Source organism: Monomorium pharaonis, chromosome 8, assembly GCF_013373865.1.
Source record: "Monomorium pharaonis isolate MP-MQ-018 chromosome 8, ASM1337386v2, whole genome shotgun sequence".
NCBI classification, from domain to species: Eukaryota; Metazoa; Arthropoda; class Insecta; order Hymenoptera; family Formicidae; genus Monomorium; species Monomorium pharaonis.
Window position 1 is genome coordinate 7,651,682 of NC_050474.1, and position 22,812 is coordinate 7,674,493.

Here is a 22,812-nt window from a genome sequence, read left to right on the forward strand (position 1 = left end):
AAGAGATTGACGCTACGCTCAGCGGCCGCTAGCGCTCCGGAGTAGGGAACACGCGCGAAACAGAAGGGTGGGATTGATTCGGCGGTTCGGCGGCGGCTTGTTGTACCTTGCGGTGCAACAAATGATTTTGCCATACCTTGCGGTGCGACAAATAATCTTGTTGGGTTCGTTGCCGCCTTAGGAATAGGAACTCGCGAAAGGAGGCTTTCGTTGGCAGGATCCTCGAGTCATCAACACACTTGTTTTTAGTGATTAACAAAAAGAAGTGTTTATTCTCTGTAGTTACAATGCAGTTCTTTGCACTCACGATTGGCGAAGGTGCCGTGTCGATTTACTCAAAGGTGATAAGATGCAACGCGCGGCTCTGAGATAGCGCGCTGTATGTTTGCTCGCTCAAAATGCGTCGCGACTAAATTCCGAACTCTAAGTTCGTATGCTAATCTCGCGGGCCGTATGTATCGGCTTGATTGACTATGACTGATCCCGCGGCCTGCTGTTCGGCAGCGGCTTAAGTAGTGCCGCGGATTTGGCATAATAGTGGGGCATCCGTAGGGCCAATAGTGACAAAGTATCGTCTCATAGATTCAACATTGTTAGAATACTTTTCTTTGCACGGATCTCTAATACTATATCCATTGCAAAAACAGCAGCATATATTCCACAGTACATACCATCTGGTTGTATTTGAACTTTCTCAAAACTTATGTCTGTAGGTACTATTTGTGGAAAACGAGCGCTTATGTATTCTTTTTTTTAGATGCCATTCTATTGTATGTACAGCCAGATATGCTGTCATATACGTAAAGTTTAATTCCATCAAAAAAGATACAGCGCCAGTGAACAGTACAATTGCCTCTCATTATTTGTACACTTTTTGTACAACTGGCTCTAATTAATTGTGGAAATTCTATGTAGTATCTATGTACACTTCGTGTTTCGAAACAAGATGTTTCTGTCACAACGCGTAGGAATAGATCCAATGAATCGTTCAATTTACTGTTTTGCGGCAAGACATTTTCTTTCACGAAGAAAGAGATATCTCACGGGTATCTATTACTCTTTTGCGACTTGTCATTTCATCTGCTAACAGAATATAATCAGTAACATGACTCATTATAATGCAGTCGTCTTGCTTTATCACAGCAGTAGGATTGGTCTCCAATGAAATGTTGTATTTCAATCGTTTATTTGCGACGCCAAAATTTGCGACGTGGCTTTTCTTCAGGAACCGCCAGGTTCGAAGGGACTACGTCCAATTAATCGGTAACGACTATTAATATAAACTAACGCTTTCTCAACGATATCGGTAACTCGCGAAAACGGTATCTACGGAATATTGCTTGAAAATGCTCTCTCAACGATATCGGTAACTCGCGAAAATGGTATCTTCAAAATATTATATATTTTTGAGCGCCAAGCACGGATTTCCGAGCCACACGATAATTCACGATAATTTGGTAACAAAGGAAAGCGTTACGAATGCTGGTAGCTCTTAACTTGAGCCTAGCATTTTGGTTGCTTGTTCATTGACTGTCATTATACGTTGTCGTTTAGTGTTACAATTATTTACACTTTTGGACAACTTTTCTTTTGCTTCTATTATATACTTTGGTTCTCTGATAGGCATATGTCTATTATGCCGACTGTCCAAAATTTCAGGAAGCATACAGTTAAAATAAAAACGTGTTAAGAAAGGCAACATTTCTTTTCCAAAAATCGTTATCTCTATTAACACGTATTGTTTTTACGCTTTTTGGCGTCCATACAATGAAAATACAACAATTGCGCTGTGTTATGTTTAGTTGATTCTATATTTGATAAAAGAACCGATGAGTTCGGTTTATTACGTTTGGATCTTTTTTTATCAAAAATACTTTTTAATTGAGGCAATGTACTAATTGCTTTCCTCCGCTGTTATATTTTTAGCTGAAAGAAGACATTTGATCTCTACTAGATCATCTTCATCGAAAAGTCCATCAGGAAAAGCTCCCAACTATGGATTGTCACGATCAATAAACAGTCCGCATGGTTTTTAGTCTAAGAGCTAGCTACATAAAAATAGCATCAATAAGCATTATGGAAAGTCTCTAGCTAAAAAGGGTCCTTTGGTATTGCCGAACATTAAATCGCCAGTCTGCCTGAGCGGTCAGGAAGATTAAGGGGGGGGGGGGCGATAAAGATAGTAAATTTCATGACAAAAAAAAAATAAGATTCAAGCATAAAATCTGCGGGAATGTTTAGTGTTTATTGAAACAAGATGTCATAATTATTGGCAGACTGTTTGCTGGAAGAGAAAGTGTCGACAGACCGCTTCAAAGTGGCGAAAAATTAGTAGTAAAAAAAATCATAAGATTCAAGGCTAAAAATTAATATAATAATTGTTTATACGTTTAGAAAACGATATGCAAAAAGGCAGACTGAAAAGTGAAAGATAACATCGAGGCAGACTGCGATAAAGAGCGCGAATCGTAGTTCGGGTGATCGCAGCGTGCGCTTGCTGCGCTTAGCAAATAATAGTAAAATAATAGCAGAGAATAGCAGAGAATAATAAAATTTAAGCTAAAAACTTGCGCTACCTTCTTAATAATTTTAAAATAAGTTCAATAAACTGAAGCAGATCAAAATTCAGATGCTAATATATTCATAAAGTTAAATGAATGTAGTGAGTGCTCATAATAATACGCGATCTCATGATTTTATCATTCTCTTTACACCGAAGTATTTCTTTTTTTAAATCATTTTCTAAACCTAGATGTGTGAGATGAACTTGTAACAATACACCACAGACGCGCGCTAATTGACTTTTTATTTTTCATTTTTTAAAAATAAATTGCAATGATGATTGTACAGATAATTATCTATAAAAATTTGACAGCTGTAAAAATTCAATGTATTTAACGTTAATTGTAACAAATTAAATGTAATTTATTCAATGTTGGCAGTTTTTAATAAACACAAAAAAATTTGCAGAGAGTTAAAAGTAAAACCATGATAAAATTATATATTTGACGAAATCAAAAAATTTTTAGTTAAATTATTTTTTTTTTATAATATTCTTCATTTTCTCTATAAAAAAGTAGATATTATGTTCTATAATATTCATGCTGTCAGATATAAATTTCTAAAATTTATATAACAATTAAACGATAACAATCTTTCTAGCATTTTCTGAGATATTAAACTATTTATTTACACATTAATTATAATTTATTTACATGTATAAATGATTTACTTTATTTTACTTTTCTTCTTTTTTTTTCTTATTTCTTCTTAAGTATTTTTAATTTCGTAAAATATATAAAAATTCAGATCCTAAAGTTTAGATTATTTCTCGTGCCTGAGAGGGATGTTCAGATACCTCGGCGTATACGTCTATATTGCTCTTTTCGTTAGGAAACCTTCTAATAGATGTTTGTATTTGTCCATTGATGCGAAGCATGTCATTTCAGATCATATTAACGTAGCAATAAATGCTACGCAATTGATTTTGTATACGATTTCTATCAAATAACAAAAAACGAAAAGTAAAAATTACTAAAAGAAAAACTAATACAAAAAAAAACGGTACGTTTTATATACTTACAATACTGCGACCGTTTTGTCATTACTATCGAACGTTATTTCTACCGACATAAAACAGATAACGTATTATAAAAAATACCTTAATAACTGTCCACCTCTCTTTCGTACAGGGTACCGTTTCTTCGGTACCTTTCAAACACCCTGCGATACTCTAAGAAGGTGGATACGTACTCCGCGTACTGCGAGGCTGGTTTAGTCGTCATCAGCCTCCGATCGCACCTGCTACACGCTAAATGTACCGCGTGTAGCGCAGTAACTACGGAGTGGTATGCCGTTCTTCGCTGATACCACAGGAGCGCTCGTCCCTACAACTCTTCGTAACATCTCCGACACAGTCGCGTGCACGGTACAAAGTTCGACACGTATGTAATAGTGTTTGATTGCGCGCACAACGCTCAGAAATCGCCCGCTCTCCAGCGTTCGTAAAAACGGTAATTTGTTAACGTCGTTCAACATCACATGAGGCATTCGCCATTGAATTTTAGATAGAATGACTTTAGGAATCTTTGGAATCAGTTTGTGCCACGATACAATTGTTGTCGTTGTGCGCGCGTATTAAGATAAGTTTGTGTCGCGCGTTTATCACTATGCATTGGTAATCCTCGCAAAAACCTAAGAGCATTTTCAAAAGAACGGAAAGATTGAAGAAACCGTTCACGGAAACTAGCGGTGTGCCCCATCCCGCGTTCTGCAATATATCCTTATCCTTCGACGTCAACGAGACGTAACTCTTGATCGTGCTGGTTGTCCCCACGTTTCTGCTTCTATCGATCTTTACACTGTTTAACTCGTAACGAATTTCGTCGAACATAAAAGCGACACAATTACTCGTCAGTTTCGACATATGCTTGTCGTCCGATAATTTTCCCTCGACGTAGAGAACGCTTTCACACGGCAAGGTGTATAGATCCTGTTGCTGAATAGGTATATGTATCTCCTCGCTGTTGGCGTACGGATTGTACGTGTGAGTCTCGATCCTGACGATACGTTCGTCGAAAATCGGCTCATCTCCGATGTTGAGGATGTCAATCGTCATGATTGGTGTTTCACACTATAAAACCCAAAGAGCGAAGAAACGCAATATTCGTTGTACTCAATCTACGCTTTTTTATCTCTCCTCCTTTCGACACGAACAAATTATATTTTTTACTATCCGTATCCGTGTATATAACTTTATACTTACGCTATTACACTTGTCCCGATATAGAGGCAACATATGATCGTAATGAAATTCGTATAAGCACGTTTTAGCTATTTCTAAAATAGTCATACCAATGTACAACGGTTTATTTAGCGTCACCTCTAATCTACGCAATTTAATGGCTATTAGATTCTCAGCGAAAATGCTTTTACTATGAAAATTTGGTTTGGCAATTAACGCCTCCGCTCCGTGCCTTCTCTCCTAACTCGTCACGAGACGCACATCCACGCGATCGCGCACATTTTCCAGTCTTTCCAATTACCGCGTTGTTCATTAGCTTGTACATATTTCTTTCGAACTCGTTTTTCGCGCCAATCCTAAATCTCGTATTCAATTCTACATATTCACGAAGCCACGGAAATTGTACGAATCGTAAAACGCGATAAATCCTCGTCACACGCAATCCGTGTCGCACACACTGTTGTAGATTGCGATAATGTATCACATAATGCGACTTATCGTGAAGCGTGGCCAAAAGCTTAACGTTATCGGGAGGCGTCATCCGCACGGGACAAAAAGGAAGATCCGCGTGAGTGTCATGCAGCTCGTACGGATACGCGAGGTCCACCTCCAAAATATATCCGAAATATGAATCTGCGGTCACCGACATTATGTCGAAATTAACAACGTTGTCGAGCCACTGAAAACACGCGTACGGTAACGGTTGGCACATCACCCAACCATACAGGTTATTTACGTCAAAATACATAAGAAACGACGATGGTTGCGACGAATCGTAGCACGGTAGATATCTGTTATTCGCACGCGCGTATCTATTCGAACATTGACTAAGACCACCGCGCACACCACGCTCCACAAACAACACCATATCGATATCGGTCAAGAGTTCAAAACGAACACCCGTGTATTTCAACATTGCGTTCTACGTATAACCCGGTAACGTGTAATAATGTGCGGGATCCAAACCGTAACTCTCTATACTATTGTTACGGAACTTTTCAAAAACATCCGCTAAAAGTAGCACGTCCGTTTTTAAATACAAATCACTGTATACACCTATATTTGTAATGTGAAAACGCTGCCAAACGTTAACGGCATAATTATAATCATCGTCGGACACATCCTCTCCCGTTAACGAACTATAAAAAGCCTCTCGCGACGGTAACTCTGTCTCGAGCAACCTATCAACGCTGTCAACATACTCATACGGAAACACACCTTTACGTGTAATCAGTTCAAATTCTTCGTTGCTCAAATCAGAAAAAATTGATCGAGCGCAATTCGTAGGTCACTTCTATCTAGGTACGACACCAATTTACCAAGACTTTTATTTAAAAATTTATACGAATCTGCGAATCTCAATTTTACACAATTATGCCATTTCCTCGTAGAGCTAACATTCTTTGTAAACTAAATATATGTCTTTTTATTTAACAGTAATAAATCAACTCTGCCCTCGTATTCGTTAGCAATTTCTTTAATAATAAAATGTGCGTCGTAACCTGACAAATTGTGAAAAAACACCGGAATTATAAAGAAATTATGGTAATTTAAATTACAATGCGGATGCGCCGCACCCCTGTACCGTCCAGTAATGTGACAATGATCGCGCACACGTAAATCTGTCGCCAAGAATATTTTCCCGCATATGTGACAACACTTTGCTTCCGAGAAACTTCGCATTTCCTCCCTCGTCAACTCCGTTATAGACACAATCGTGCCAAGAGTTTCTTTTGCGTGGTGCGCTAGAGAATTCATTTTTTTCGCGAACCACGAAATACAATATATACGTAGATGAGTCATTGTTTGGTATGCATTGGACATAATAACCAACGCTAAACGACATATTTCGATATATTTATTCACATAGGATACATATACTATTGCGAGTACATTATATCATTCACGATTACAATTTATCAATCACCGTAATAGATATCATATGACGTAACACATTATTTTGTTTTATTCAAAACACTACACTCCGAGCACGACGGCTCTACTGCATCCGGTATAGTCACAGTGACTTTATCGCTGTCCGTTGACTCGTCAAGGCGTTTTCGCTTCCTGCTCTCGTAATCCAAGAAAAACATATCGCTGTACCTCTGTACTTCCTTCACGACTCCCGAAACCATTATCAACTCATTCGCCACAACATCGAACAGCTCGCGCAATATTCCAAACTTACGATCCGTCTCCGACAAGGAATAAAGAAACTGCGTTCGCAAATTCGAATATTTCCACCAATCGGATTTATCCCTTCTCTTTATATCTTTGACATCGTACAGGCTCCACCTGTACGATGTCACACGCGAACCAAACAGTTTCCATTTTCACCAGGGGTTCTTATTACGAACACTCGCCCATCCTTTACTCTCGTTACATTCTGAGATATCAAACCCGCGTCCTGATCACCGATCGATTCGAACATCGCATCGATACTCTACACTTTCTTCTTATTCTTCTTCTGAGAATCTTTTTCCTTCTGTTCATCGGCCTGGAAATCCGTCTGAGTAGCACAATCCTCCATATCCAGCCTTAAAAATATAGCCTCAAACTTTATTCAGTCAAAATCTGTACGCATCCTCTGTCATTAAACCCAGGACCGTTCGCGCGTACGTTTCGTTAGAAATATTTTGTCGAATAAAGTTTTGCATTTCAATTCTAAGACATACGGGATCAAACGTACTCTTCGTAACCCATAATTGAAATATATCCTTCATCATACGTCTTATCTCCATAGCCTCACGAATTCGACGTGTCTTGCATTCACATTTTACGCTCTTAGCTACCTCACATTCGCATTTTACATTTTTGGCTATATAACTCGATAGAGATGCAATGAGCAGCCTGATATTGGGCGTCACCGAAACAGTCGGATTCCACAGCTTCGTCAATAAATCAATTAATGAGAAATACGCCAGTGAATCCACACTGTCCTCATTATGCGCGTCGACATCTATGTCTTTTCTTACTATACAACAAATATTTACACATTTACTATAAATTACTATAAAATTAATTATATTACCTACCGCAATATACTCTGAGCAGCAACATCGACCCTTCAATCTAAAACTGCAGCGCTCTAAATACAATCTCTTATATATCCCCCATTTTAACACACATTATTTAAAACAACCGGATATTTTATTCTACATACAGGCACACCACTTCAGATTGCGCACATCCCGGAAATTTATGTGATTAGTTCGACCAATTAGATTATTATTATTTTTAGCTTACAAGACTATTACGCACATCCCGAGAAAATTCAAGAGATAGGTCACAAGCTCGACCAATTAAAATTTGCAGAGTAAAAGAGCAATAACGGAAAAGCGCGAGATAAATCACCAAGCGCTTGAATCCGTATGGTTTCTCATAGGAAGCGTTTTTCGCTGTGCTTACGCATCGTCAAAAAATAGATAACTATGCACTTGAATACGTATACGCATTTACAAAACACGTTTCCCATGGATTTCCCCATGCACCGCGTTTTGTACGGTTTCAGCGTTTTCACCGCGCTTACGCATCGTCGATGATATTTTACGACATATTGTAAATGTCTGGATAATTGCGGAGTAGTCCTGTAGAGGACCGACCGTCACTTGGGGGACACATCTTGGCTCCGGTTTCAATAATGTAACTTAAGGGTTGCGTCTGCGAACGAAAACTTCCCAGAACTTAGTCACTCGGAAGTCCTGTCTTCTCTGCGTGGAGGAATATTCCAAAATTCAAAGCTCGAAAGCCGCGGCCTTCTCGCCTGAGCTGTGGTAACATAAGCGCGTGTGCACGTCTACAATCGGGGCAACGTGCGATAGGTTTTTGAATTAACAGTTTTGTCCGACAAACGGTACAGTACATATGAATTTCTTGTGGCCCGTCTTTGACAAAATGCATTAAAGTTTTCTCGTAGAATCTTTGATTTGGAAGGGGAATACATTGTATAAGGCACTCATGGCATACACAGATGTATTCCCCGAGTTCGATGTAACCTGAGATTTGGCAACGTAAAATGCAAATAATGATTTATCACTAGCGATGTCGGCGGTGCGAAATCAAGGAGTTTGAAGGGTTTGCGATTCGCCGTTGGCATCTGTGAACACATAAATTAATATTAAAAATTTTATCCAGGGTCTATATGCGCGATCTTTAGTTTATCCGTATGCACGATGCAGGTTTGTTTGTCAATCAGTAATTTGACATTATTGTTGGGCAATATTTCCGTAATGGAATAGAATCCGCGATACTGGGCGGCGAATTTTCCTTTAAAGGGTTCTTTTAGCAGGAATACGTACGAACCTACTTCGAACATTTGGGGATGTGTTTTCTTATCATAGTAATGTTTACTCGTTTGTTTTGCCTTAGTGAGGTTGAGCCGCGCGTCTTCTTGCAAGTCGCATAATTTATTTATAAAATTAGATAGGTATTCATAATAAGTGGTCTAGAGGATTTAATTGATTGGAAGGTGTGCTGAGGGTAACTGAGCTAGTCTTCCGAAGACTAGTTCGAAAGGGGAGTATTGCGTTCCTTCATAAACACTTGTATTATATGAGAACATAGCTAATTCCATGTATTCGTCCCAGTTTTCTTCCTTCTCTACCTGTATGCGTAGATATGCGTAGATTAGCACGTGATGAGATCTTTCCAGGGATCCATAGGATTGAAGGTGGTACGCCGTAGTCTTAAAATGTTGAAAATTTCAAATTCTCGTGTGAGGCTACGGATTAGTGCTGACAAGAAATTCGTTCCTTGGTTAGTCAAAATAGTTTTAGGTGTACCATAAATACAAATAAATTTTTTCGCGAAAGCATCAGCTATAGTCAAGGAAGTGGCTTCTCCCAAGGGGACAGCAAGAGAGTATTTAGTTAAAAGATCTTGCATGGTAAGTATATAACGATTTCCGTTTTTTGTAATGGGAAGCGCTTCCACGATATTGAGGGAAAGCTTCTCCGGGGGTGTTAGTGATAACCATCGGTTGTTTGATTTTTACCCTAGTTAATTTCTTTAATTGGCATGGTCGACATTGTTGAATAAAATTTTGAATATTTTTTTTTATAGTGTTCTAGTAATAGTTAACTCTTAGTCTATTATATGTTTTTGTTACTCCTTTGTGACCACCGCACGCGCATGCATTGCTTTCGGTTATTAATGCTTCTCGAGTTTGTGGATCAGGTGTTTGTATCAGATTTTTACAAATGATGAGGTTTAAAGGAATGTCTATTAAGTGGGCTCGAAGTCGGTTTTTCACGTGTTGCGTGGAAACTTCCACGGAAGATTGTCGAAAAAATTTGTTTTGCTGATGCTGAGAGACGTAAGCTGTAGCGGTTATAACATTGACAAGGAATTGCAATAAATTATCTAGGGTTTGGAGTTCAACTGGAGTACGATGATTAAATTTTATCGGTATTGATATCAATACGTATTTTCTTTTTCTTATTATAACGTTAGCTCTCTCGTAATTGAGATTCTGGTATTTGGGTAATAGGTTTCGTTTTTGGTATTCGTGAGCACCGCTATCAAAGGGCGTTCTATTTAAATGTATAAAAATGATATGATTATCGGGGCGATTTAGCAAGTTATCACGAGTTTCTTTTACAGTTAACCTGAGTAATGGTTGTTCTTCTGGGGGTATAGAAACAACGTTGCGTTGTATATGGGTAGGTCCGATTATCTCCTCGTAAGAGTGTTTGTTACCTTCGTTGTCTGTTTCAGTGAATTGGTTGGGGTCATATTCGTTGTTGCTGCTTTTATTTTCATTTTCTTCGTCGTCACTGTTTCCATCTTCGCTGCATTCTTCGATGACTACGTTGGGACTAAGGGGTCGGAGAGGAATCAAATCGTTAGGGGTGCTTAGCGGTAGTGCGACCACGTCGGGAGGGTTTCGAGACAAGGCGTCTGCGTTATAGTTTAATCGTCTTTTCTTGTATTTTATCTCGTATTGGGTTAATTTTGTTCTCCACTTCCACATTTTTGAAGAGGGATCCTTTATACTATAGAATGGAGCCATACTAAGGGTTTGTGGTCAGTTATAATTGTAAATTTTCGTCCATACAGATAGGGTTGGAAATGATTAGTACAATAAACAATGGCTAAACATTCCTTCTTGATCGTTGAATAATTTTGTTCCACTTTGTTTAGGGTTCGCGATGTGTAAGCTATCGGTAAGTCTTGTCCGACCGTTTGGCTGAGAACCCCGCCGATCGCGTATCTTGAAGCGTCAGTTGTCAGAGTAAATGGTTTACTAAAGTCGGGATACTGCAGAATAGGTTCTGAGCATAGTGAAAATCTCAAAATATTTCTGTATATTTTTGTTGCTAAAGCAGTGTTCTTTTTTAAAAGGTCTGTTAGTGGTTTCGCTTTTTGGAAAAGTTAGGAATGAATCTTCTATAACACCTGACTAGTCCTAAAAATTGCTTGATATTTTTAGCACTTTTAGGGATGGGGAACTTTGTTACCGCTTTAACTTTATTGGGATCGGGGCGGGCGCTATCTGCGTAAATTATATGTCTTAAGTAAGCAACTTCCTGGCGCAAAAATTCGCATTTGTCTGGCTGTAACTGCAGGTTAGCTTTCTTTAATCTTTTCATTAACCTTTCAAATTTTACCTCGTGTTTCTTCAGTGATCGGACGTATATCACTATATCATCCATATACACGAATAGCTTGTTTCCCTGTAATCCAGAAAGTACATTGTCCATTAGTCTCTGAAACGTAGAGGGTGTGTTCTTCAAGCCGAAGGGCATCCTTTTGAACTGGTAGTGTCCGTAAGGAGTAGAGAAAGCCGTTTTGGGCACCCATGGGAATTTGATGAAATCCCAATGCTAAGTCGAGGACAGAAAAATATTTTGCGCTCCCGAGTAGGTCCAGAATATCCGTTATATTTGGGAGGGGATCTCCGATAGTTTTTTCATTCAAGTTTCTATAATCGATAACCATTCGCCATTGTTTATTTCCGAGAGAATCGGGTTTCTTTGATACAGTCTGTACTGGGGAGTTGTACGGGGAACTGGAATACTCAATCATATCGTGTGACACTAATTTGTTAACTTGAGAATTTATCTATGCATCTTTTATGCACGGAGGGAAATCTGTATTGTTTTGTGTGTATGGGAACATTATTAATGGTTAGGTATGAAGTGCTCAGCGGCATTAGTTATTTCAAGTTTTTTCTTTGGAAGATGAAACCTATCAATATGTTTAGCAACAAGAAACAAGATACTACATCTTTCTCTTTAGGATTCAAGTGATTTAAACGCAATAAATTCTTTATCTCAGAAAGACGATCTTCTTCATCGTCTTGATCTATTTTAGATCAAAAATACAGTGGGTTAAAAACAGCCACAGCTACTGTTTCCCCGGGGGTTTCAGTGCGCTGTCCTGTTCCAAAATGATTTTCCGCGGGCGAATTCTCAACAAAAGTACCGTCGGACTCGGGTTTAGCACGTTTTCCGTTGACGAATCCCCAACGAGTATCATTCAACTCATAAATTTTATTTTCTATAACACAAGAATTGTCTACCCCGTGTCCTAGGGTCTGAGCAGAACAACTATCAGGTTTTTTTCCTTTATAATCACTTGAATTGAACATATTGGTGCTGCTTGGGTTAATTAAATCGAAATCTTCTAATTCCAAGGAGGGTATCTCTATTTTATAATCTGTATCCGTTGTGTTAACAATCGGCAAGTAAGCTCTTTTGTTTATATTAGTAACAATAGCATCTCCAAAATGTAATCCGTTTGTCAAAGTGGTACGAGATATATATCCACTGGTTTTCTCGGGGTTTGTAATATTCATGAAAAAGGGCGAGATAGTTCTCTTCATAATCTTAGTACTAGTTAATTCGGAAAAGGAAATAGCGCTATTGTCGTAATGAAGATAATGATCCTTGAAGTTAATGCTAGCAGTTCGATCCCGAAGAAATCGATTGCCTAAAATTCTATCTTGAACAAATCTAACAGAATCTTGGACGATGTGAAAAAACGTAGGTTTGCCCATGAGTTGTATTAAAACAGATCCCAAAGTTTTAACAGGTAGGAAAGATGTATCGTCGAATACTCTTCTCTTGGAGAGTTCTTGTTATTTTGAATGGAAGGGTAGGTGGTTGAAAATAAAGCACACAATTTTTTAGAGCCAAGGAACTGAGTCTTTATTTGGTTCTGTGGAGAAAAGCCTTGCGGCATAAAAACCCCAGACGAAGAATTATATTGAAACTTTACAATGTGCGATTCGTATAAATGACATGATTAAGGTAATCGTTTAATTGAGTAAATTGTGTCATCGAATATCATAAATCGCATGTTCACATAGATCATATAATCGAGTAAGTCGTAAGTTTGAATAGATTATATGATTGAGTCAGGTGTCCGAATTAATTGTGTAGTCGAATGGATCGTGTTATCGAATCATGGTACCACGCGAATTTCGGGGCCCCGCTTGTGTACAATCGCTTTGCACGAAGACGAGCACGTGGAACAATCCCACGTGCGGGCCGAAGCTCGTGTGAAACACTTTGCTCGCGTCTTGTTGTGTTAAATATGATTCGAGATAATTTAATAAGAAACGCGTATTGGATTCTACCGAAATTCCGTATTATAAATTAACACGTTAGTTTCACTTCAATAAAATGCACTGATCACGTCCGACTGTGAGGTTCGAGTTATGTACATCCGCGTTTACTAGGCAAATGCTCCTGAGCGAGCTCGCGGTCTCTTATTTATTGTATTCGGCGATGCTCTCGGTCCACCAATCAATCGCCGCAATTTTTCGAAATCCTTCGGGACTGGTCGAAGTTCACGGCCGGTCTTCGACCGTTCGCTATGCAGTGATACGCACTGGCTGAGCCAATTAGATTGTCTTAAGCGCTCGGTGAAACTTGTCACCAAATTTCGAATACTTAATAACGCTTCTGTTCCATCCAGATATTGAAAACTCGCGGAACAGAAGATATTCCATGAAGTAGATGTGATCGTTTGTCTTCTCATGGGATCGTTATATTGATTGGACTTTGTCTTAAGGAGGTTTATCCCAGAGCCAGAGTCAATCATAAAGACACATTGCCTCAGAAGATCTGGGGACGATAGTGTCACCATTGGATAATACTGGTCTTGATTTCCGTGTTTATTCGGGCGATGTAGGCAAAGGGGTAATTTCTGGTTCTTTCACAGTCAACACGCTCGTTGACGGGCGCCCTATCGGAGTTGCATTCCGGCGGACGTCGCTCATTACCGGGACGCTTCTCATGTTTCCCGAATCTGTTTGCATAGCGGCTGGAGCTAAGGGTGCGCCTTTGTTCGCTCTGCAATACGAAAGCTTCTTGCAATCCCTCATAAAATAACCTGGTGATTTGCAGTAAAAACAAACTTGAGGGGCATTAGGATCTGATTGCCCTGGAATCAAGGATTTGATGAAAGGGGTCTGAGAAGCGACAGATTCAAAAAATCTCCGTCTCCTTGCGGCAGCGCCGCCGGTGACGCTCGGGAAAAATCGGGTGCGTTACGGAAACAGTATTTGTCCGCGAATGACTGCCGATCGACGTCACGTCTACCGGCAAATCCCGGGCAAGTTTGAGCCCGTCCAATGAAATTGGTTTTCGGCTGTTCCAACAGAACAGTAATTTGTATTATACATATTGATGTTGGAGATTATGTATGTAGATAAATAAATATGTATGATATACAATTAACATTATGGAAGTAAATCGGTTTTTATAGTATTTTTTGAATGACTAAGGAAGGGGGGAAGAAATTGTAAAAGAAATCTACGGGGACCGCGAAGGGGTCGTAATAATGGGGGGTGAAGGTGAGGATGAGGTCGGTAGGATCAAGTGCGGAGACGATATAGAATAAAGCTTTCGGATCTATTGCCTCCGGAGTGAGAGTGTACTCGCGATAATATTGAAGAAAGGGATCTGGTTTTATAGGGAATTGTTCTAGTAATTCGATTAGAGACTGTTGAGTGCCGTTATAGTAATAATATTGTAGACGAGGGAGAGAAGGGAGAGGACGTTCAGCTATAATTTTTACATCAGAATCTGAAGAAGGTGAGGATAAGGAAGGGAGGAGGAGGAGGTGAGGGAGTAAGGACTCGAGGTGAGTCTCCGCGGGTAGGAGAGGGAGTAGGGACTTGAGGTGAGTCTCCGTGGGGAGGAGAGGGAGTAGGGACTCTAGGTGAGTCTCCGCGGGTAGAAGAGAGAGCCGGGACTTGAGGTGAGTCTCCTCGGGTAGGAGAGGCAGCCGGGACTCTAAGTGAGTCTCCTTGGGTAGGAGAGCGCGTCGCCTCTAAGAATTCTCTGTACGCTTGATCGAGAATGGCCCGTGCTGCTCTGATTTGCTTCCGACGTTCTTATCAATTGCCGAGATTGTTTACGTTGGGGGTAGTTGTCTACTGAAGTGACAACAGTATGTTAACTGGATGAAGTGAACTAACAAACGAGGTTGAGAGAGTGACTTACTACTTGGCTGGGTGAGGTCTAAACTTTTGATCCAACTCTTGGTACAACTCTTAACATAGCAATATTTGACCATTTTGTTTCCAAATTGGATTTTTTTTGGGGGGGGGGGGAAATCAACAATCGCACGTAATGTGAATATGCATGCCACTCCTACTATTACTGTTACTGAAATATGCTACTACGCCACTACGCGTTCATAAACTTTTTACGGGACTGTACCGTTCCCACCACTCTCTACTACACATGCGTATTTCAATTTGAAAAAGGGCAAGGATACCTCTTAGAACGCTCTCTCTCGGATCACCTTTAACAAAGGGATTCTGCCGCCGCACTCGTTCCGGTTATATTACATTTCACTGGTCGCTCCATGGATGCCGCTGTCTGCTGACATCATTCTGCTATTTCGAATCGAACCGTACGATCGCTCGATACTTTATTCGGCAATCCCGATATTACGGATAATATATTACACACGAGTAAAACTTAAAGAATTTAGACATTCGCGTGCGAGAATTTCACTTGGCGCAACCGTTACATTTGAAGAAATACGTGAAAAGTACGGCTCGTCTGATTGGTGGCGAATCAAAAAAGAAAATATGGCAGAAAAGTGATATGATGCGTGACGTCATGAAACGAAACCCCCAAAAAGCGCCAAGAATCGTTTGAATGCGCACGTTGAAGGCACACTGAACAGAAGTAAAGCAATTCGCTCCCCGAGTTTTGTATCTCTGTATGATTGCGCGACGACTAGTAAAGTTTTATTATTGGCACGATCGACATTTTACCGAACGGATTGCGTACCCTCCTCGAGCGAATACGCACACACGAAAAGTTTGCCCGAAAATCAACATGGCGCGAAAGTGGCGTGACGTCACGTAACTTCGTTGAAACGCAGGCCGAGGAAAGTGGCGAGAAAACCGTTTGAATGAAAATTACGCGTCGAGATACAACGAACGAAGACAAATTTGTTTCGAGAATTTTGTATTTCGTATGCTCGCACGACGATTAGTAGCGCTTTACTTAATTGGTGTATCGTCGAAAAGTCTTTATTGAAAATAAATTTGTGGATTTCGTGTGGATGGGTGAGGAGTTTAAAAAAAATTACACGGATTTTGAGCCGAGGAATTTATTCTTTATTCGGCTCTATGGGGAAAAGCCTTGCGGCATAAAAACCCCAGATATTCGAGTTGAATATTATGAGTTCACAATGAGGTATAAACAAAAACGATATTATGATACAATCGAGAAATTCGTAACGAGTAATTGTTCGCTTAATGAGAATGAAATTTTGGGGCCCCGAATACGAATGTTTGCATAGCTTTTGCTTTGCGTGAGTGTAATCCCGCAGGAAGATCCCACGGGTGGGCAGAAGCCCCGTATGATTCACTTTGCTCGCGTCTCGTTTACTAAGAAAGAGATCTAAACCGATTGAGAGAATCACGCTTGATAGAACAATCTAGAATTGAATGGATGAATATCGATATGACTATCACACTGTGAGGCTGAGATGCACTCGCGATCGCGTTCACTGAAAAAGTAAGTAGTCGCGAGTATGTGGTCATCTATTTATATCGATCGGCGATACCCTTTGTCCGCCAATCGATTGTCGCGATTTCTGAAATGTCTCGGGATTGGTCGTAGTTCCCGGCCGGTCTTCCTAGAGATATTAAATAGTACTTACTTTAGTTGAGTTCGAGTTTGATTTAGCCAATAAAAAGTCATAGGAGGTAGTCGCTGGTACTACTGAGGTTGACAGAGGCGGTCACTGAATTTACAATAATTAAATAATAAAAAAAAATTGAAGTTCACAATGGCTTGAAAGATACTTGACTAACACTTAAGACCGAAAAGTATAAGTATGAGACTGACTGTCGTGACAATTGGTGACTGAGAATGAAAAGTGACGAAAGAGTGATGAAGTGACTGTCGACAATAGTGACAATTAAAGACTGACGCAAAATGTGACAAATAGTGACGTTCCGGCCTCTGTGCGCTAATTTAAATAGGGACAAAGGGATCGAGCAAAATCGGCGCTGCGCTCAGCGGCCGCTAACGCTCCGGAGTAGGGAACACGCGCGAAACGCAAGAGTCGGTAAGAGTGGGAATGATTCGGCGGCTTGGCGGGAACCGAATTTTGGGGGCCGCTGATAAGGAATGTGAGACCATCTGCACGTATGCTCCGCCGAATATCTCGTCTAGCATTTCACAAATAGGCCTCTCATCGTTGGTCCGGAATAAAATTTCGATAAGTATTAATTTTATAAACAGGATCCGTGGTCGCCCTGCCGATTGTATTTTTTTAAGGCGCGACATCTCGTCGCCGTCGCGAAATGAATATCTATTTTTCCTACGGATTGTTTATGCGAAACGTCTAGCTATGGTTCACCTTTGTGATCACTGATCTTTTGACGCGCAGTCCGAATATTACGCGGATTAATTTCATAACCGGGTTTGTCGTATTGTATTTTTTGAGGCGGGACATCCTGCCGCCGTCGCGTTGATAACAAATTTTGTTTTTGGAACCGTCCCTTCGATCTGTTGCTACAGCGGCGCCTCTCGGATCGTGCGAATCTTTAAGGGTTTAGTTTCGCTGACGAGATATCGTTTCTTTAATAACAGATTTTATCTGACGGTTTACGTGCAGAGGGCCTTTACAAATATCCGGTTCTTATTTATTTTAAAGTTATTTAATCATTGAACCCATGAGCAATACTGGTGGTAAAGATATTAACAAAAATAGGAATTTAGGATTTTAAATAATTCGATTGTCTATGCGTTCGTGCCAAGAAGAAAGATAAAATATATAGTATTAGATATAATTTAAAGTGTATGTATATGTAATATCGATATATGGTTTTGATATATATGTGTACATAATTTTAAAGTAAGATTAAGTTAGCGTTTAATATTTTAATCATAATTATTATAGCGGTGACTTAAACAAAAGTAAGAGGCATATAAATGCATAAGTGAGTAAGATAACTCAGCGCGTACATCTGGACAAGTTTCGCGAGAAGAATTTTGGACAAAATTTTCCGGACGCTAGGACGTTACAACATACTGTCCCTGATTTCAGCATTATTTTTTCTGCGTCCAAGTGTACGGGGACGTACGAGTATTTTAAAGTGATTTTGGCAACGCCTTGGACCATTACATTGTTCCAAGTCCCGTAGGGGTCAAAGTATTGCACGGTATGGCAACGGTTGTCTGAGTCGATTTTTTCATCAAGAGTAATGCTTCGAGTAGTAGTCTGGTTTACTCGTATTCCATGTAGATAAGCTTCTCCTCCCATAGAGATAGTTTGGTCTTGAAACATTTTTGAAACAAAATTTCTTTCACTTTCTGTAATCTAGTACTGCCGCTGTTTATTTGTTGTTCCGATCTTCGTAATTGGCGTAATGATGTAATTTTCCGAAATCGATGTTTTACGATTTCAAGCGACTTTGTCTTAAGCAACTGACCCAACAGGTTTCCAAAAGTTAACAGCACTTCTTTTATATTCGATTGGGATTTCATCATTTACACATATCATTTCCTTTAAATAATATATACATAATACGTTTTTTCTTCTTCTTTATTGCCTTCTTCCTCTACTAAATCTGCTTCTGGTATATTGAAAGAATTTTCAAAGTCTAATAACTCTTGCTCTTTAATTTCAAAATTTTTATTATGCATTTTTTGTAACATATTTTTCACTTTCTCCTTTATTTCGATTTCTTGTCTTGTCACAGGAGTTTCTGTTAAATTAAAAGTTGCTGCGGTGAACAGCAAACTATTACATTTCTCGGATTGAAGAACATTTTACCTTAAAAATTGTAAGTAACAAATTAAAAATATACAGATATAGTTTTAAAGTATAATTAGTAGTTGTATTTGTTGTGAGCGTTTGCTTGGAACGGGAGTTCTTCCTGAAAGTAGTTTGGGATTCGTCCTGCCTTAGGCTCGTGGTTATTAATAAGATTGAACACTCTTATTTATTTGTCTGATAAACTTTTATTCTTATCTTGTGTCAAGCTTACACTCAGCTATTGCACGTAGCGGTATCAGGTGTCACTCGCGATAAGACTTGCAGTAAACCGACGTAGCTCGGACGTTGTTAAATTACTCTCCGCCCGGTCACTGCGCGTGTTGACTTATATAGTCGGATGATTTGCTAGCTTAGCGCGATTTTTGGAGGCCAGTGACTGGGTGCGTTGGGCAACTTTAGCGAGGTTGAGCGTTTCGACATTGGTACGCGGTAGCCTCGCGGTTTACTTGTGCCGCGTAAGGCTTTTATTTAGGTCGATGCGGAACTGCATTCGGGTTCCGCATTGAATTTTGCGAGATCACGAAAGTTAGCAGGAACTTCCGTGAACACGGCGAATTCCAAAGACGTTGCGAACGATGACCTCTTTTGCAACGTCTTTCGTCACTGATCTACGTTGTAGTTCGGGCTATAACATATTTAAAAAATAATGTTTTGTAATACACATATAATATTTACATTATATTACTATTAGCATTAAAATTAGTATTTTATTGTTATCTTTAACAAGCATATATGTTTTAAACCTTTTTTAAATCTTGGTCCTCGATAAGAAATCTGAATAAAAAGATCTAATAATCTTACGTGTATAAATATATATTTTGTCACTGGTTTTCTACATAAAAGAGTTTGGTAGTAAATGATGATAAAGTACCAAAAATATCTTCTTCACGAACTATAAAAAAATGTGACAAATAAAAATTTACATCATTATTAATTTTTTAAAATTATAAAAGTAAAATTATAAATATAGTAATTTTTAGCTATTAATAGATATTTTTAAAATGTCAATACATACTCACAAAAACACATCCAGCGATCAAAAGTACACGACTAAACGATGTCACACAATAAGATAGCGCTCGCAAAGCGGCAGCATTTTATACCAGCGTTCTAACGATATCTATAGTGTACTTTGAACATTTCCGTAGTTATTGATCTTAATTTTTGCAACGATTCAATCTCTGTCGCAAACTTGAAATGTAACCAAACAGCTGTAGAAAAATGACAATTATTGATAATATACTGAAATTCCACTTCTATATGAAACGATAAGTAATAAATAAGTACAGCATGCATTCTATAAAGCTACGCGACTATAATTGATAACTACGATCAATCTTGTGGTACCTCAAATTAGAAATATTCTTATTTGATATTCTGCATATTTTATGTAAAAATGTTAATATTATATTAATATTAACATTGTCACGTTCTGATTTTAATATCCGTTTTGGGTCAATACATTTAAATAATTTACCCTGGGATGGACAAGCTTGTGAGAAAATTAATCTTCACCGAAAAAATAACGAATTTTATAAATTTGATAACGAGGATCTGTTTTCTTGATATTTTTTAAATGCGGAAAGTTAATTTTAAAATCAACCCTCTTAAGTTTATATTTATTTTGTTCTAAAGGTTTTTCAGAAAATTGTCAAAAGTTTATCTAATTCAGTTATTAATATCAGAAGATTTGAGATTATCGCGATTTGAGATTATTGCTTGATTAATTTGATATCTCAATCTTTTAATTCTCATACGTTTACTACTTTTTTGGGGCATTAAATATTTTAGAGTTAGATTTAAATTTAAAATTCTGTGTTGCCATACCTGGTGAAGAGTCAAAGTTTAGGGGATCTGTTGTCACGCTAACGTCAGCGACAGGACCCGAAAGATTTGTCTCAATGTTCTTGGCAGCGACAGAGTTTTGACTTGATCTGTTGCCACTCAAATGGCAGCAACAGAATTAGAAAGGAATCTTAAATAATCTTGAAAGAGAAGTCAAGTTAATTACCTTTATTCCAAAAATCTGATTTTGAAACAACAAACCCTAAGATTTAAGACCCGGCTGATGCTACAGGCTAACTGCAGATCAAGAGAATCGTTCGGTAAAACTAAGATTTAAAAGTTTTGACGATGATTGAGACTAAATTGTACTGAGCTGAACTGAGCTTAACAACTCTGCTTAACTGTTTTGATTCCCTTATTTATACCTAATTTCCCTTTACTTTTTTTCTCTACGCAAACTTAATTCCTAGTGGAGGAGAAAGGTTTTGTCTCAGAATGTAACCCTATGCTCTATCGATTTTGATTCCGATATCGACTTGCGCCTGGTATCACCAGTAACCGAATAAGAAATCAATACTCATGCATTTCAATATTAAGATTGAGTTTAAAATAATTATTGAAATTTAAGTTTAGATGTTCCCGCGTACGTTACATCTTTCCCCTTAAGTCATATGTAGTACATTATGTTATTACGTATGAGCTTGGTCTAAAAAAAAAATAATAATGGATAATAGTCGTCGGAAAATTACTATGCATCGCTTGTTTGTTTAGTGTTAGAAAATCTTGATATATCACATGGTGTCCCGTTGCTAGGAAGCGCTAAATCATAAAGAGTTGGTTTTCAAAACGGCTACATGATGTCCTTTTCTCTAATTTATTTATTAATTTTTATTTATTTATCTTAATTCGAATAGTTTTGATTATTAGAGCAAGATTAATGAATTGATTATTCGGTTTTAAATGACTCGTATGCGTCCTTCTCATCCCGTATGGAGAGAGACACACTCCCTAGTCGTTACAACATGCGACGTGATGGGGCGATTGGATTGTTCGCGTAGGAGGAAGGTATTCTCCTGAGGTTCAATCTAACCTGTCTCTTATCTTTGCTTGCATTATACCTCAGCCTTAATTTCTTAAAATGATTTTCGTACCTTCCAATGTGGCGGTACTGCCAGGAACTGCGTATTCGATAATCGCCTCGATTGTACTTCTCTGGAGGTAGCCTGCGTGGTCTTTCCGCTGACGGTGGCCCTTTGGTTATAATGTGGTGTCTCACGTCGTGTGCGACGTGACTTTGTATCCTTTACTGTCGTTTACTGGTAACCTGTTTTCCTGTAATCATTTTCGCCTTGGTACTCAGTAGAGTTTGTTCGACCAGTCTTTTGTTCGACCAGTCTTTTGTTCTTTAGGTCCGGTAGAATTCCGTAGTGCGCCAGAAAGTCAGCGCCTATGATAGGTTGCCGGACGTCAGCTATGACGAACTGCCATCTGAATGGGCGTCGAAGTCTTAAGTCGACTACTCGTGAACTGTTGCCGTATGTATTTATGACTGTGCTATTTGCTGCAAACAATTGAAAATCTACAGGTGTGAGCTTTCCTCTCATCATCCTTTTCGGGATTACTGAGATGTCTGCTCCCGTATCTATAAGATAAGTAATTCTGTTTTTCTTGTCGGTTATTATCAGGCGTTTATTATTTTTAGTTACCCCGTCGACGACCGCCTGCACTCGCGACGGCGAGTTTAGTTTTCCACCGCCTTCGGCTTGTTGAAAGTGCAGGGTTATGTGCATTTGTATGCTTTGTCGCCGAATCTGTTGTGATAGTAACAATACTCGGCGTTGTCCTCGCTGTCTTGGCGATGATATGAACGTCCACGGTTGCTTGACCGTCCTCGGCCTTCAAGACGTCCGCGTGATCTGTTGCATCGCCTGTATCTGTTTCCTACGGAGAGTTTCTTGACTTGTTTCCTCAGCTCCGCGATCTCTTGCAGGATCTTGTTATCGTCCGTATCTGTCTCTCCT

The 22,812-nt window shown here is 39.1% G+C and overlaps 1 protein-coding gene across 1 annotated transcript in view; it reads left to right on the forward strand.

Annotated features, from left to right (window-relative positions):
- The window catches only part of LOC118646836, a 33,131-nt gene extending 11,622 nt beyond the window's left edge, over positions 1-21,509 (forward strand). The window contains exon 2 of the mRNA XM_036290625.1: positions 16,184-21,509. Within this exon, the coding sequence (XP_036146518.1) occupies positions 16,184-16,251 (68 nt within the window). The 3' untranslated portion in view covers positions 16,252-21,509. The remainder of the gene's footprint in view (positions 1-16,183) is intronic.
- Positions 21,510-22,812: the final 1,303 nt, after the last annotated feature.